At 41.5% G+C, this 17,024-nt stretch overlaps 1 protein-coding gene across 7 annotated transcripts in view; it reads right to left on the bottom strand.

Annotated features, from left to right (window-relative positions):
• The window catches only part of Meis2 (Meis homeobox 2), a 204,561-nt gene that overhangs the window by 123,467 nt on the left and 64,070 nt on the right, over nt 1-17,024 (bottom strand). For all 7 annotated transcript variants that reach the window (XM_055598830.1, XM_055598816.1, XM_055598819.1 and 4 more), the window contains one exon: nt 14,765-14,910. In XM_055598830.1, the coding sequence (XP_055454805.1) occupies nt 14,765-14,910 (146 nt within the window). The remainder of the gene's footprint in view (nt 1-14,764; nt 14,911-17,024) is intronic.

Genomic DNA, 17,024 nt, shown 5'->3' with positions numbered 1-17,024 from the left:
GCCAGAGCAGCCAGGAGGATGGTGATTCTCTGCCCACCATCCAGGAGAGAGCCAGCACCATAGCCTTAGGTCTATCTATTCTAAGCCATGAGAAAATAACTTTTGGGGGGGAGGGGTTCCTAGATCTTTTTAACATTTAAAACATTAATTTAAAAAAAATAACTATGTGCGTATACACATGTATAGGTATGTGCACATGACTGTAGTGCTTGTATAGAGGCCAACGGTATCAGATACCCTGGAGCTAGTCTTAGGAAAACTGTGAGCGCCTCCCTTACGGGCACTGGGAATCAAAGCAAGTCCTCAACAAGAGCATACACACTCCTAACCGCTGAGCCGTCTCTCCAGCCCAACTGCTTTTTGTTTGGTTTGGTTTTAACTACACCACCTTGTCTATGTTTTTTTTTTTTTTTGTGATGTCATCCATGTTAAGACAGTCTTCCTTTTAAGCCACATCTGCCTCCTCCTCTGGGATCAGACAGGAGAGGCCAGAGCACTCCCTCTCCCCTTTGCTCTCCCCTTCCTTGATAGGAACAGCCACACCTGTTGCTGACAGAAGACCCTGGCCTCTAAGCCACTCCCATTTCCCTTATGACTTCTGTCCCTGCTAGAACGTTCTACTCCAAGCCATCTCTTGCATTACTTTTGAAGCTTCCCACACGTATGACAAGGGCTTGTTAATATCTTTCTCTTAGTTCTGCAATCCATTCCTCTGAGCCCTTTGGCTTATCTAGGAAGAGATGCTGCAGTAGCTGGATAGCAAACCCGATAATACTTCCTCACTGTAGCTCCATTCTTCCCCTTAGCTTGAACCTGGACTTGTGGGCCTCTGGTGATCCCAAGAAACTACCAGGTTTTACTTCTTGACTATCCCCAGCTCCTCATTAAAATAAAAAGCACTGTCCTACTTTACAAATGTACCATGTTTTCCTGGATAGTGTTGGCCATGAACCAATAATCATCTGCTTTAGCCTCCCAATCTTTTTCACATTTTATGGAAATATTCTAATACAAAAAAAAAGTCACCCAGATCAGATCACACTACTCAAAGATAATTGCTAATATTTTCTGTGCCTGTTTCCACGCATATTTTATATTCTAAGATTGGAATTTGGTTTATAGAGCATTTTACCAATTGTATTTCAGCTAATGGTACATTGAAGTTTTCCTATCTTTGAAATAATTTAGATAATAAAAATTTTAATGATTGACTATTAGTCTATAGCAGTCTGGAATAGTCCCTTCCAGTTGGTATTATAGGTAGCTTTCAATCTTTATTGCCAAAAATATCTTTTGGCACAACTTTGCATAATGTTTGTGTTTATTTCTTATTTGCTTATGGAAATACCCCTAGAAACTAAATTATTGTATCAAATAGTAAGACCATGTTTTATCTTAGTGGCGTTTTGTTTGGTGGGTGTTATTGCTTGTTTTTAGATAGAGTCTCACTATGTAATCAACCAGGCTGGCCTTGAACTCACAGAGATGCACCTGCCTCTGCCTGGAATTAAAGGAGTGTACCCTCACACCATGCATGCTTTAGTTTTTAATCATGCCAGTTTGTATAACAGGAAGACAATGCTTTTATTGTCCTTATTATGGTGGATATAACCTTCCACCCTGGATAGCAACGGACATTACCATTTTTCCTACTCTTTCTTAACGTTTAAGTGTTTTTGTAGCTGGGCCTAGCCTTGAACTCAGAATTTTGGGGCCTTAGCCTCCTGGTATCAGCATTGCAGGTACTGACTGTATGTGTCACTACATTCAACTTAATTCTTTCTTAATTTCTATCAAATAAGAGTCAATGCTGTCTTTTAAAATTGCATGTGATTGCTAATGGCCTTGAACATGTTTACAATGCCTGCTGGCCATTTATGTTTCCTCTCAGTGATGGTTCTGCTTGCCCTTGAGTCCTCATTCATTTCATTTCTCCTTGCTGATGTGCACAATGCTCCCTTTATGTGGGACACCATTTCTTTGCCTGTTAAGTGGTGTTGCACATATTTTTTTTTACAAGTTTTAATATTTTCTTTTATTTTGTTTATGGTGTTTTCCTGACATTCAAAGACTCTCTGTTTTAATTTAATTTAACCAATCACCATTTTTCTTTATAATCCCTTTGTTTTTAATGCTCTGAAAGGATTTCATTAAACAAAGGAAAGAGAAATAGCACATCACTTCAAAGGACTCTTAAATATGGAACTTATTTTCGTGGAGAATATTGATTTAAAAAAATAGTTAAACCATTACCCCAAATCCATTTATTGAGTTATTCTTTTTTTTCCCACCCAGCAATTTAAAAGCGGTGACTTTAAATTAATAAACTTCTCTATGTGTTTGGGTTGATTAGTAGATTTTTGTGTTTCAGTTGCTCATTCTGTCTCCAGTGTTGACCAGTTGAGGACACCCTGAATTAGATTACAACACATTTCAATGCAAGGCCTCTCTCATCATCTGGACTTTTCTTAGTCATTTCATTATGCAGATGACCTACAGAATGATTCTTTGGTCATAATTCCAGGAATGATTACATCACTGGAATGCTGACTTACTGGCCTCTATCTCAAGATATCTCTATCACCATCCTTCTCCTTCCTGTCCACACAGTCTGGGATTGTGCTGTGGTCTGCTTTTGCCTCTCTTTTGTGATTCTGAGCCTTGCCTCAGAAAGGATTCTTCAATAAGTCCCTTCCAACCAGGGGCCTCTTCTCTGAAACCACACTTTTCATCCCTTCCTAATTTGCTCTCTATTACACCCTCATTGTTCTTTATCTTGTCACCAAAGATACTCAATTCTCGTCACATCTTTCCTGTCTTTGCAAAATTTGTCTGTCACTATGTCATTATTGAACCTGGGCTCGAACCTGCATCTGCATCCTTATTTACCTCCTATTAGCCACTGTCCTTTTCTTTGCCCCTCAACCTCTACTTTTCTCTCTCTCCAGCCCTACCATGCTCCTGACTCACCTGTGCTTGGGAGCCTCATCACCCCCACACCCTTTCTTCTATTCTTCCTTTGTTCCCTCCCAACCTGCCTGCTCACTCATCAGCCTGCAGAATTCAAAGGCAGACCATGACCCCAAAGTGCCATATTGAAAGGCTTATTTTTAGTCATCATTGTCCTTGATCTTTCTGCAAAATCTACTTCCCCTACTTTGAAACGCCCTCCCTAGTCATATGTTTTCATTAGGTCTCCTTGGGTCTGATGTCTATTTCTGCTCATTTTTTTCCCTCCCACCCCTCCACATCATTTTCAAATGCTTGCTGACCCCCTTCTCTCTCTCTGTACACTCTCTTCCTGACCTTTATACACTGCCATAGTTGCAAATATTACTTCCACAAAGATCAACTCTCCAACCACAAGCCTTCCACAGAAAGCCTCCTAGCAGATCTATGGCTAGTGTTTTTAAGTCCAAGGCCTCTATAACAGCTTTTCTTCCTTCTTTCCTTCTTTTGTTTTCTCTGTCTGTCTGTCTGTCTGTTTGTCTCTGTTGTTGTATGCTTATTTTCAAGGCAGGATTTCTCTCTTGAAACCCTGGCTGTCCTGGAGCTCTCTTTGTAGGCTACACTGGCCTCAAACTCAAAGAGCAGCCTGCCTCTGCCTCCCAACAGCTGGGATCAAAGGCATTTGCCCCCACTGACCAGCCTCCACAAGCCTTTCAAAGATGCCCTTGGGATCTCTATTCCTATTCTGTGATTTTTTTTTCCAATGTGGATTCTCTCTGTAACACTTGCAGACTCCTGAATGGCAAATCAAAGGAAGCCTGATTTAGCTTTCAGACTGAAATTATTTTCAGATCAATGAGGTGATTTTGCACCTGGCATGAGCTTCCTGCACTTTTCTCGGTGTGGGGACATAGGAATACTATTTCAGAGGAGGCAGTTCAGCTATGGTGAAAAGTAGCAGGGTGGTAGACTAGTTAACTCTCCGGGTGACTTGCTTACAGAAAGAGCCTCAAATCTCCTTTCCTATCTGCTGTAAAGCTATAATGGTGTATCTTGCTTATCACTCAACTTTTTCTCTTAAGGATGAGCACATGCTTTCAAATCTTACTTTAACTTATAATACCAATGAAACCATACCTCCATGAGAGCCATGTAAAGCCTTTTACCCTTGTTTCTGTTTATTACATGTCGTCTGTAGATGTGAGTCCCATTCAAGACTCAGGTTAAAAGATACTATAATGTTTTTCTTTGATGACTTTCTAAGATTACTTTTCATGAAACTGGGAGGAAGAGAATTGATTATTCCAGCAGGTTCTAGAAGGACATGATATAGATATCACCTTATACTTCATGGTATTTTTTCCCCTTTCCAATCTGAAATATATATAATCTCAATTAACTCCCAAGATACTAAAGTAAGGGCTGGATATGGTGGTGCACACTTTTAATCCCAGAATTTGGGATGTAGAGGCAGGCCGGTCTGATGAATATAGTGATTCTACAGAAAGAGACATTGTTAAAAACAACAACAACAAAATACAAAACAAAACCCACCACGAACAAAAACAACAAAATCAATGCGGTAGGAAAGCAGCACTGAGACAAATTAAAGTACTTGACTGAGGTATTAAGGATAGCACACGGCTGAGCTAAGCTCTGGGCTCATTTATGATTTCCACTCCTTACTAGCCCTGCAGCCTCTGGTACATCATGGAGGCTTTTTCTGTGTCCTCCCATCTTTGCTTATTTTTGTGAACACAAAAAAGTTAACAGATTATTCTCACCCCTGTGTAAGACAAGAAAATTGCTGCTTTTATTTGACTGTGCAGATCATCCACATATGTACGGGGTTGGGGGGAGGGTTCGGAAGCCATCAACCAAAAGCACAGAGCACTACATCATAGTCTTCTTGTCTTCTTCAAATACACATATATGCACACACACACACACACACACACACACACACACACACACACACAGCAAATCCTCAGACTGGCAACAATCATCATATTAAAAACCTATACCTTTGCACACAATCATATTTGATAATCACTTAAGTAATGTGCAAGAGAACAAAAAAGCTTCAGGATTAAGCCAGAGAGGGGCCTTTATCAAAGTGTCACCAGTCATCAGTGGGACTTTGTCACGCAGGCCTTCACTTACAGCTTTGCAGAAACTTATTGCAAAACTGAGCCTATAATTGACCAATAATGACCCCATATTCCCATGTTCTCAAACCACTTTAAAAAAAAAAAATTCCCTGCAAGACAGGGTTTAAAACAAGTGGATTGGCTCATGAGCTGCCTGCAGGTATCTTGAAACACTGAAATGGAACCTATAACTTTTCACCATGGGGGAAAAAATAAGATTGCTTTTATAGAGAGTTGCACCCTGTCACCAACCTGCAGGGAATAATCTAACATTCATCTCCTCTATTGATAAGAGCTTTTTTTTTTCTTTTTACAAAGACTCCTGTAGTACCACCCCCAGGATACACGGGTGTTTATTGTCTGCTTGTGATCACCACATGAACTCTGTGTCTCCATTGTAGTGTGGCCAATCCTGAGACTATCCTTTTGTCAATTAACGCTTATAAAATTGCTATGTACTTTGAAGTCAAAATTAAATCTGAAATACTTGTCATGGCAGAGGACTGATTTTAAAAATCTGGACACTTCTGTGAGAACTGAGGTATTGAAACGAAGAGCAGCAAGAGTTAGTTGAAGGAACACAAGAGCGGACTTTAGCTATCTGACTGTGTTAGGCAAATCAGATCCAAACAAGCCTAGGGGGATGGCTGAAGAGGGCTGGTTACTGGCCCATGTTAGTGAGTTGCCTATAATGCTGAGAGTCACAAGATAATAGAATCTTTTCACTCCTCTTCATCTCTGATTCTCCCAGCTCTCATCTTTTGAGTTGTAATTGTGTGTGTGTGTGTCTCTCTCTCTCTCTGTGTGTGTGTGTGTGTGTGTGTGTGGACATTAAAGTCAGATTCAACAAATGTTCATGTTATCTGTTATAAGCAAGCAGTAAAACTATAGCATAAGAAAAATTATCTGCCATTATATTGTGACTTGACAACTCATCTACTATTAGATAAAAACAACTGAAATTAGTTCTGGCAGATTTGGGTCTTGGCAGTTCAAAACATGAAGAAGGAAATGTAAAAAGCATAAAAGTAGAATCATGATTACATTTTTAAGGGATAATATACCTTTAGAGGATGTCAGTGATTGCTTTACATACTGTAACAACTGCTGCCAATCACGTTAGGCATTGGCACCGCACGCGGCCCATAAATGCCACAGACAAATTCCACTCAACCAATGCTTCCTACCATCTCCAAAGCACGAAAGCAGACCACAGTGTAGGCCAGGGCAGCATTTCCCAATGTCTCCTGACATCTGTATAGTCATGCTCTCTTAAGTCAAATTAGTCCTGAACACTAAGGTCACTGTGTGCTTTCCTACATTTAGGCCAAGGGACTGTCAGGGTTCTCATAGTCCTGTCACCTTGATCTTCAGCTTCCAAGAACTCTACTTCAGCCCACACTACACTTGCACGCTGTGGTCATGTGGAAGGAAACGGATTTTTTTGAGTATAATTTGAATGAATATTCAGGGTTCTCACTAAACAGCATGTAATGGCACTCTATTCTTGGAGTTTTTAAATAGCTGAATATTCAACTACACACATGCCTTCGATTTCCCTTTATTCAAGGGTCCTCAATTCCCCATCTCCTTGAATCCTTTAACATATTTTTAAACAATGATGCTTCAAGTGATATTTTATAAAACTGGGTGCTAAACTTTGAGGTACAATTATTTTAGTTTCTTTTTTTTTTGATGGTAATTTAATAAGCATTTCATTTTTCAATTACCAATTTTTGAAAAGCAGACTTTTTAAAGATTCATTTTAAAGTCATAGTAGAAGCAAGAACAAGGCTTGATCATATCCCCTACCAGCCCAACCTCTATTCGTGCGCAACTTCCTCTGAGCGCCATAGAGAGCCTTAGCCTCGGGTTCAGTGGATATTCTCTATTTCAACACAGGTATACTGGCATGTGTCCTCTATGATAGAACCGCACATCACAGTGTCTTAAAACGCTTTATGTTCTGGCCATGAGTTACTGATTGTGTTTTTAATGTCAGTTAGTAACTCTTAAATTGGGTACTAAATTTCTTAGGTGAGCTCTCTTTTAAAATAGTATCAGCTGCTACACTTAAAGGTATCTTGTCATTGCTAGGCATGGTAGCTCACACCTTTAATCCTATTGCCTCTAGAGGCAGAAGCAGGCAGATCTCTGAGTTTGAATCCAGTCTGGTCTACAGAGTAAGGTCCAGAACAGCGAGGGCTATACACAGAAACCTTGTCTCAAGACCAAAAAGCAAGCAAACAAACAAAACAACAACAAAACATCTTGTCATATCTTGAAATCACTTGACAGGAGACTACATATCTCATCACCCACCTAAGAGGCTGCTGTAACCAGTTTCATCCAGGACCATATGAACAGAGGCCAGGTGGCCACATCTATGGCCACACATGGGTTTCTCCATACAGAAGGCCTGATCACCCTATTCCAAACACCAAATCAGGACTATGGAAGGGCCCCGACGTGCAATCACCCTCTCAAGAGAGCACAGCCAATTTGGCTGCAGTCATCCTTCTTCCAGAGGAGTTTCTAAGATTTAACACAACATTAAATTTTTTTGGCCTGTCTCTTTAATTTGAGGAATTGTAAAAACGTCGACAGATGGCACACAGAATTGACTTGTGTCCTCTATTCTTTACTGAAGAAGGGAGCTCACAGAGACGTTGAATGGCAGAAGCTACAGTACTCGGGCTGCTAATAGAATTACCTAGAGGTTCTCTAAACAGCCAACACCAGATCCTTTAGGCTTTCTTTTCCATCAGTTCTTTGAAACCAACCAACAGTGTTCCAGCTTGCCACTGTGATCACAGCCCTGGCGCTCAGTACCCTCCTGTCCCAATAAGGACATGATAAATGTGTCATTAGCTCTGAACCTAGGCAACCTCTGAAATTACTCTTCTTCCCACCCCCAGCCTCCCGCCCCCACCCCTCAAAATCATTATAAAATAGGAAGAACATTCAAGCTTACACTTAATTGGAAACACTGCATGAAAGGAGGAATGCTTAGGACAGCATGTCCACAGGAAAATAAATCACCCAGCAATGTTATTTAATGCATTGTGACATCATTTCCTGAAATTAAACAGAGATGACACCAATTCAGGCGATCTCCAGTGTAAGGTTCCATTCAAATAACTCACAGATGTTTTCTCCTGGCAAGCAGGAAAACAATGCTGAGGTAAAGGCGAGGGGCAGCCTCCCTAGCCTGCACATTAGCAAGGACCTCGCTTTTCAACTGTGGTTTCTGCGTACACCTCTCTCTGTGAAGACTTTGCCAAAGAGCTCTGCTTTGTATTTAGTGCACATTTGCCTCTCTGAGTATGAGAAAGACTGTCTCATCTCTCTCCACGTAAGTAAGGCCAACATTTCTTATTGGGAATTAACTTGGCCTACAGCTGTTAATATTAAGTAGACCAGTCTCAGAATAATGAAGTAGCTAATTTTCTAAGTAGAAATAACTAATGTCCATGCACTTTTGCTTCTCTTAAGCACTCTCGGTTCTTAAACAGATGCGCAGTCATAGAAACTGTCATGGTATCTTTACCGGTACAGGTGTACAGAAAGAACAAGGAGAAACATTTAGGTAAAGAGGAACGTGGCAGGTAAGTATCCCTGCTGAGGCTGTGAGGTAGCAGGGTCCTCCAGCAGCTGAAAACCCAACCATGCAACCAGAACATAAAAATACCCCAGTCCATGCAATACACTTGAGTATGTCGCTGACTGCGTTGTCTGGAATTACAGCAATGCAGATAGGTGCTATGGAGATCATATATTCATTAGTTTCCTCCTAAAAGGTTAAAAATATTTCCCCCCTAAAGACGCTACATAGTTTTTCTAAGATCATGGAGCTCAAACTCAAATCAAAGCACCTTGTGTTAAATGACTCCTTTAGGAAAGAAAAAAAACAAAAAAACAAAAAACAAAAAAACCTACCCAACAAAATTCAGAAAGCCTAGATTCAAACACTGGGAAAAGCCAGGCAAGTTCTGATTCCACAGAATTAGGTTTCAAACCGTGAAAAAGCTTCTCTATCAAAACAGGCCTCATGGACACTTCCTGAACTATTCTGACCAAAGTTCTACTTCCCTCTCTATACCAGAGGGATCATCAAATATTGGTGTTTTTCTTTCTTTTTTCTTTTTTTTTATCATTTATTACAATTTATTTGATTTGTATCCCAGCTATGGTCCCCTCCTTCATCTCTTCCCAATCCCACCCTACTTCCCTCTTCTCCCCCTGTGCCCCTCCCCTAGTCCACTGATAGGTGAGGTCCTCCCCTTCTGTTTGACCCCAGCCTATCGGGTCTCATCAGGACTGGTTGCATTGTCTTCCTTTGTGGCCTGGCAAGGCTGCATCCCGCCCCCAGGGGGAGGTGATCAAAGAGCCTATCACTGAGTTCATGCCAGAGAAAGCCTCTGCTCCCCTTACTAGGGACCCCACTTGGATATGGAATTTATGGGCTACATCTGAGCAAGGGTTTTAGGTCCTCTCCATGCATTGTCCTTATTTGGGGTATTGGTCTCTGCAGGGCTCCCAGGGCTCAAGATTTTTTTTTTTTTTGGCTCTGTTGGTCTTCTCTTTTATTTTTTTTCAGACAGGGCTACCCTAGGTAGCCCAAGCTAAGTCTTGAGCCTAGGGTTTTTCTGACCTCTGTCTCCCAAGTGTTGGATTGCAGGAGCATGCTACCAGGCCTAGCACGACCAAGGTCTAATGACTCCAAGTTGGCACTAGTGCTCATTTCCTCTGATGCTTCCTGTCAGCCAGCATCCGTGAAAGAGAATTAAATGTAGACACAGCTTTTAAAAGGTGGGGTAAGACGTTCTCTCCTACTGGGCTTTGTATGTCAAACTCCAATATCCTTATCTCACACAGTGCCAGGAAGGGATATAGAAGTATCAGATGACATGACGAGGTCCATCCAATACTGGTCAAGGCCTCTTGCATCCAACTAGATTCAAATGATCCTTTCCGTGGTTATAAACTGTCAGCGTGGAGATCATTTCTTACTATTTCTGTTTAAAGTATCTTTGAAGTAGAATAAAAAGTTGTAATGGCAGGCTTGCTTTTATAATTTTATAATCTTCAAGCGTTAATAAGGAGAACATACTTTTATGGGATGGCCCTATTGCTGTTTGCTTGTTCATTTGTTTGGTTCCTTGTTTACTTCCTGGTAAATACAACTGTATTTTCAACAGATTCTTTCTTCCCTTTCCTCTAGGTTTCTCAGGGTGAACAAACCAGGCAGGGCTAGACACAAGTAGAAGAGGATAATGGGAGTTCACCAGTTTTGCTAACTGAATTTCTAAGAAGAAATGGATTTATTTATTTTTTTAAAGCTTTGTATGTTTTAGAGGACACCGTGGAAACTGGTAGCTAGAAACTAGAGAGTAATCCTTTAACATTAGATTAAACAAATTCAAAGTGTGGAAACATTCGTCAAACAGCTCAATTTTTCAAAATTTCACTTTGGTTCTAGTTTAAATATTTTCTCCAAAGTGACCAATTATCAGAAAATTGATTATCACATCCCCTAACCTTGGTTCATAGTAATATGAGAGACTGTTTCAACTGTTACAATTGTACTGGAATTTGTTCTTCCTAGAAAATGGAAGGTTAATGATTTTTGTCATATTGAGACTAAGACTTCACAATTGCTACAGTTGGCCTTTGTTGAGTTGGGTTTTTTCCCTCCTCTCGGCCTTTTGAGGTATTCAGAATAGGTGACAATAGCTTGCAGTTGAGAACATATGTAGAGAGACCCCTGTGGCTTATTGGGAAAAGTTGCTTCATGCTGGTTGGGTGTTTGGAAAAAAAAATACACCCAGAGTTCTTTTATGTTCTGATAGTTAATGAATGCATGAGTGTCAAAATGGGCCAATGGCCCATTCAGGGGGCAAAGCCTTTGCAGCCCCCTTCTATAAGAACACATCCTGAGATGCAAAATACATTTGCTTAACAAATTAAAATAATGAGATAATTCAATTAGCTTCTTTTTTAAGAAAGAAAGAAAAAAGGGTACATCGGGGATTATTGTACTACAAGAACAGGTCACACTGCACAAAAGGAGACAGACTGGTTTGAAATAATGTTAAAGAGACTGATAATGGAAGAATGTGCATTGAATCCCACACGTGCAAAGAAATTTACATGAAATAATAATTTAGACCACATCTATTTTCAGTGAGTTCCAGCCAACATTTCATTTTGAATGTTGAAATTCATTAAATGGCAGAGAAATATACTGGGGCATCCCTATTTCCAGAGAGTCCCTCATGCCTGTTAGTGCATGTAAGAAAAGAGGTCTAAATTAACATGTCGCTAGTTAGGGGCTCTATTCTTGGTTTCTGAGCTCAGAATTACAGCTGAGTAAATCTTTCGGCTCATTAAAGATTAGAAAGTAAAAGTTTTACAAGACCATCCTCATCAATGTTATTGGGTCTCTTCTCTGCAGTGAGGGTGAAGTGAGGGTGAAGATGGAGAGAGAAAACATTTTCAAAGTGAAAGCCAGAGAGAATTTCTCTGAGATCCAAGGGAGGTGCAGAAAAGGCCTGGAGGGGAACAGAGAGAGAAAGATAGGAAACAAAGCCAGTGGGAGGACGCCATGAAAAAGGGCAATTCGTGAAAGAAGGTCACAGAGAGGAGAAAGGAAAAGCAGGTGGTGAAAAGCGAAAAGAGGAAGGAAAGAACAAGATGACCGTGGAGTTGGGAGCATTGCTCTGCCTAAGGGCCTTGGCGGAGCATCTGAACCCAAATGCAAAACTACAGATAAGGGACTGATAGGGGCTGTGGCATGGCTCTCTCCGTTGAAAAATGAAGCAAAGAAAAATCCAGGGAACATAATGGACTAAACTGGGCATCAGACCATCCAGAGGAAAACAAGTTGAAATAAAGCGTGCCTGATTCCTAGACTCAGGTTGTTTGAGTCTTTCTTTCTTTCCTTTCTTTCTTTCCTTCTTTCTTTCTTTCTTTCTTTCTTTCTTTCTTTCTTTCTTTCTTTCTTTCTTTCTTTCTTTCTTTCTGATTTCTAAGCAGTCATTGAATTTTTTTTTTTTTTTTTAATGATACAGAGAATACTGCACAGAGTCTTGTGTTTATTTAACTAGGCAAACAGTCTCATGAGCTAAGGATGGTGGGTATATAACACAGTTGACACTCGATAGCCAAGGAATCATGGGCAGGTGGCTACAGTATTTAGTGGGGTGTCTGCACTGTAGGGTGATGTGGCTGCAGTGCATTATGGGAGACGCCTCCATGACAAGTCAAAGCAAGAATTCCAACGAGGGCTCCTGATGCTTCCCTATGAGGTTTGTTCACAGATTGAGTGGAGACCTTTCCCTATTTAGAAAGGCTGGGGGAGCTGGTGGCTTTCCAGACAGGTAAGGAAGACAACTTTGGCTTCTAAATAACCCCCATCACCACTTTGATTTTGAGTGTACTGACGGCAGACACTGTGGGGTCTCCAAGCAACTGCTAAAGATGGTTAAGACCTGAGCAGCATCACCTTCACAGGTGGAAAGAATGTGGAGCTGGTGATTCCGACAGCTGGCCTTGGTCTTCTAGGTTCTGCTTCCCTTTCTGAGTTCAGAGTAGCCACATTCTCTAAGACTCGGGCACTCTGGGAAATGGTTTTCACAGCAGAGGCTGAAAACACATGCACACTGATGCTTGGTTGCAAAGCAACCCATGGAAATGCCTAACTCTAACCAAGAAAGACATAACTGCCAGGGAGCCAGAGGGCACAAACCAAGCAGGTGAGCTGGCCGGAATGGAGCAGCTTGCCTGTTGAGGAAGCTTCCGCCTTTCCTAGTATCTACGGCTAGTTAAACCAACAAACCTAGAGGTGAAAACAAGGAAGCCCTCCCCTCACACTCACTCGACTTCCAAATTAAAAACATTTTACAGGTTATCCAGTCTCCAGCTGAGGTGATGTAGCAAAGGACAGCTGTGAAGTAATTTTGATAATGATGAGAATAATAAGCACATGGCAAGGTTGAGGGCTTTGCTGTTGCAGCTTCAGTGCTCCTGAATAGATAAAAGTGATTAAATACTCCTGATTATCCCTGACCAATATGTAATGGATTTACAGCCCTTTCAATTAGTCAGTATTTGCTTAGGACTCATTATTTTGTCTTTGGTTAAGTAATCAGCCCAGAGACGCATGTTCCGTCTAATTCCTCTAAGCCAAGTCAGTGCCGGGGCCCTGACCTCTGAAATGGCCATAGCTTCAAGGCAAGGGTAACCACTGCCAGGGCAGCCTCGTTGGTAACCCCGGCTAATCTGGACACCACAGGCTGGATCGATTCACCTCAGTTTGGTGCTAATGGCCTTCACATCAAAATGTCTGATTTAGAAACGTGAACCCATCACTTCTCCCTCCCCACCAACACACCAACCCTTGCCCTCTGTCTCCCTGTGAGAAGAGCAGACCAACAGCCACCATCATAAATAAGAGTGGAACCCTGTCCTAGACTCACAACACAGTAACGAATGCCATTCAGCGTGACGACACGCAAGTCAGATAACCAAAGAAGACCTTTAGCTTTTAGCGGGCTACTTACTCCGTTAAGCTGCAGTGTAGATGGAATGGCTTGAAAACAATGCTAGGACAAGACACACCCTCAGAAATGTTCCAAAAATGTCCAAACTGACAGCAAAATATAAGTATGCACCAGGCTTTGGAGGTGCATGCCTTTAATCCCAGCACTTGGGAGGTAGAGGCAGGCAGATCTCTGGGAGTTTGAGGCCAGCCTGGTCTACATAGCAAGCAAGTGTCAGGACAGCCAAGGCTACACATAGAAAACCAGTCTTGAAAACACAAAAACAAAAAAAATTGCAAGCATGTGTAGTTCCTCTGTAAAAATATATGTATATTGTCACTTTTGCCATGAGAGTCCTTGAATCAACAGTATATAACAACACATAAAACTGACTGCAAACACAGGGATATAAATTGTTACTTTAAGGCCATTGTACATATTAATCTTTTCTCAGAAGTGAAAAAGGTTAGCTTTTAAGATAATGGACTTGAACAGCTAAAACAGAATCCTTAATTTCAACCTTACAAACAAAGGCTTTACTGTGCCTACAGCCCTTCTGCATTTCTGTGTGTGTGTGTTTGAGAGAGAGACACACACAAGTTGTGTTTTAAGGCTAACTCAGTGAGATGCTGGTTTTGCAAATGGAGGAGGCAGCTTTGGTAAGCAGGAGAATCAACAAGGCTCCTCACAGCCTTCTCCTTTGGTTGAAGCTGCATTTTCTGACATTGTCATATCTAATAGTACAGTACACATTCACATATATGTTATTGGGGTCTAGGACCATTTTGAATAAGGTGCATTACTGACCTCTTAAGACAAAACCCTATTCCTTTCTAGAGGATGTTCTTTGGATGGCGATGGTTGACAAAGTTGTGACTGCTGTATGAGTCGCCAGATTCCGAGGAATGGAAAGCAGTCAACCTTCTTTAAAGAGCGAACAAACCAGCAAACAAACCAGAAGGACAGAGCTCAAACCAAACCAAAACCAGCCCTTTGCAAGACCACGTGGCTTGCTGAAACTTAGCAAAATGACAAAAACAAAACAAAACAAAACAAAACAAAAACAAAAAACAAGAAAAAAAAAACCACTGTTATTTTTAAATATCTTTTCTCTTCACTTACTGTGAGGTGCTGGAACAGCCATGCTCTCATGATATTTGTCGCGACTTTGGGGAATATGCCTCTTTTCTTCTGGCGTTTTTTGTCCTTGTCTGGATCGTCGTCATCACCTGTGCCAGGTGAAGCTACACTGTTGTCTAACCCATCGCCTAACAGGAAAGAAGGAAGACCCATTAGAGCGAGCATAGTAAAGGTGCCAACAATGCCAGGCTAGCGGCAAGCTCAGCTAAGCTTGCTGAAAGAAATCCATTAAGGGGGTATATCCTCTTTCATTAAAGTATAATTGGAGACACAAATATGTAAAAGACAAAATTAAACCGGGCCTCTTCAAATGTTAATTTTGTGTGTCTCACACTCGCCCATATCATTAATTCAATTATAATTGTGTACTTGACACAGTGCAGTAGCTCTTTGTCAATTATGGAACCCAGTGTGGGGGCAAGCCGCTATGAGGAAGCCCGTTTGGTAGAAATGCATCCCCGGGCCCGCAGTGAGCACAGACTGCCCGGGTAATCAAGTTAAATGTTCTGTAGTCTATATATTCTAGGCTGCCTGCATAGGTGACAGTAGCTGTGTCACTGTTGATTGCACATAATGCACTGCCTGAACTGTCACCCCTGAGACCCACACACTCGCACATTCTTCCTGTGACCCAGAGCTCCGAATTTGCATGACGTGAAAACTTTTTAGCTCTCTGCCCCACTGATCATTATCATGAGGGGGCAGACAAAAAGACACACATCAAGGTAGGGTGCTCACTTAATCAGAACTTCTTATCAACATCTTCCTCTTTTGTGCTTTTCTCTGGCATTAATTGTGCATTAGCAAAAATCATTTACTTTTAACAGTCAGAGTTATTTTTTCTTGCCCTCCGGCAAAAATGCCTTGAAAGCCTGCCTGGAGGGCATCTAAATTATGTATCTGAAAACCTCTTCTGGCAAGGCATTGCAGGACCCCTACTTTCTTAAAATTCATACGAGCACGTCTTCCTGTTTTTGGGAAGGCATCAATCAAGAGTAGCAATATATGCCATATCCCTACATTAATATTTGAACTAATAACTTTAAAAAAAAGGAAAGAAACAAGATCCGACTTGTGGCATAATCAAATGCAAAATAAATGAAGAATACGGGGACAGCACTGGGGCTTTATAGATGGCTGTGTTTTTCTTGCACATCATTAGCCTGGAGCCACACGAAAGAGGAAAACAGAGAAGTGAAGAGTTTATGCTCCCTGCTGGTGTTTAAGAAGCTGGGGTCTTGGAAGGACATCTGGGAATTGCGCTGAGATGGTTTTTCTTTTTCCTTTTCTTTTCTTTTCTTTTTTTTTTTTTTTTTTTTGTAATTTAAGAATAGACATTCATTAGCAGTAAATGCCATAAATCCCACGCTAAGTAAAAACCTTGTCCAAGAAAGCCTAAAACAATAAACTCCATGCTCAATGTAGCCTGAGCTGGGCACTCCGGAGCTGCCTGAGGAATGTAGCAGCTCCCCAGCAAATCCCCAGCTCAACTCCCTCCTCCCAAACCGTGTTCCACCCAGACTTCCTGCCCACTGGGGCACTGGCCTTAGAACTTCTGGGTCTGCCTCGTGGCCTTCCTGGTACCTGTTTCTTTCGCTCTCTCACCGAAAAAAAAAAAAAAAAACCAACAACAACAACAAAAATATCAACCTTCTTTGACCAGAGAAGCAGAAAAACCACAGCAAAGAGCTGGCAGATTAATTTTATTGACATTTCCATTTTCACTGCAATGCGATCCCCTCCATCACATGGAAGGGATGACCCTCACTATTTACAGACTGACAGGCCACTTCGTTACAGCCACCCTGCCCCAAGGCAAAGCAGCTCCCTTCCATCTGCCCAAACACTAGAGCATGACCCCTAAGTTGCTGTTCTCTTTTTCTTTGCCTTCTGTTCTGATAAAAAGAGAGAGAGAAACAGACACACACACACACACACACACACACACACTCTCTCTCTCTCTCTCTCTCTCTCTCACATACACACACAAAGAGAGAGAGAGACAGAGATAGCAACAGAGAGGCAGAGGGGGGACTCATATATACAGAGCAAGAGAGTCCCCCCCCCAATAGTCAAAGAACAAATATGTGGTCAGGAAAAGAAAAATCCTTTAGCTTTTGAATACTGGATATATAGAATCTAGTCTTCATCTGCTGACCTTCCCTGCACACCCATGTACAACTATCTGGGGGTTGCACACACACACACACACACACACACACACACACACACACACACACAC

Source organism: Psammomys obesus, unplaced genomic scaffold (genome assembly GCF_907164565.1).
Source record: "Psammomys obesus unplaced genomic scaffold, mPsaObe1.curated_primary_1811, whole genome shotgun sequence".
Taxonomy (NCBI): domain Eukaryota; kingdom Metazoa; phylum Chordata; class Mammalia; order Rodentia; family Muridae; genus Psammomys; species Psammomys obesus.
This window is presented reverse-complemented; position numbering and strand designations above follow the sequence as displayed.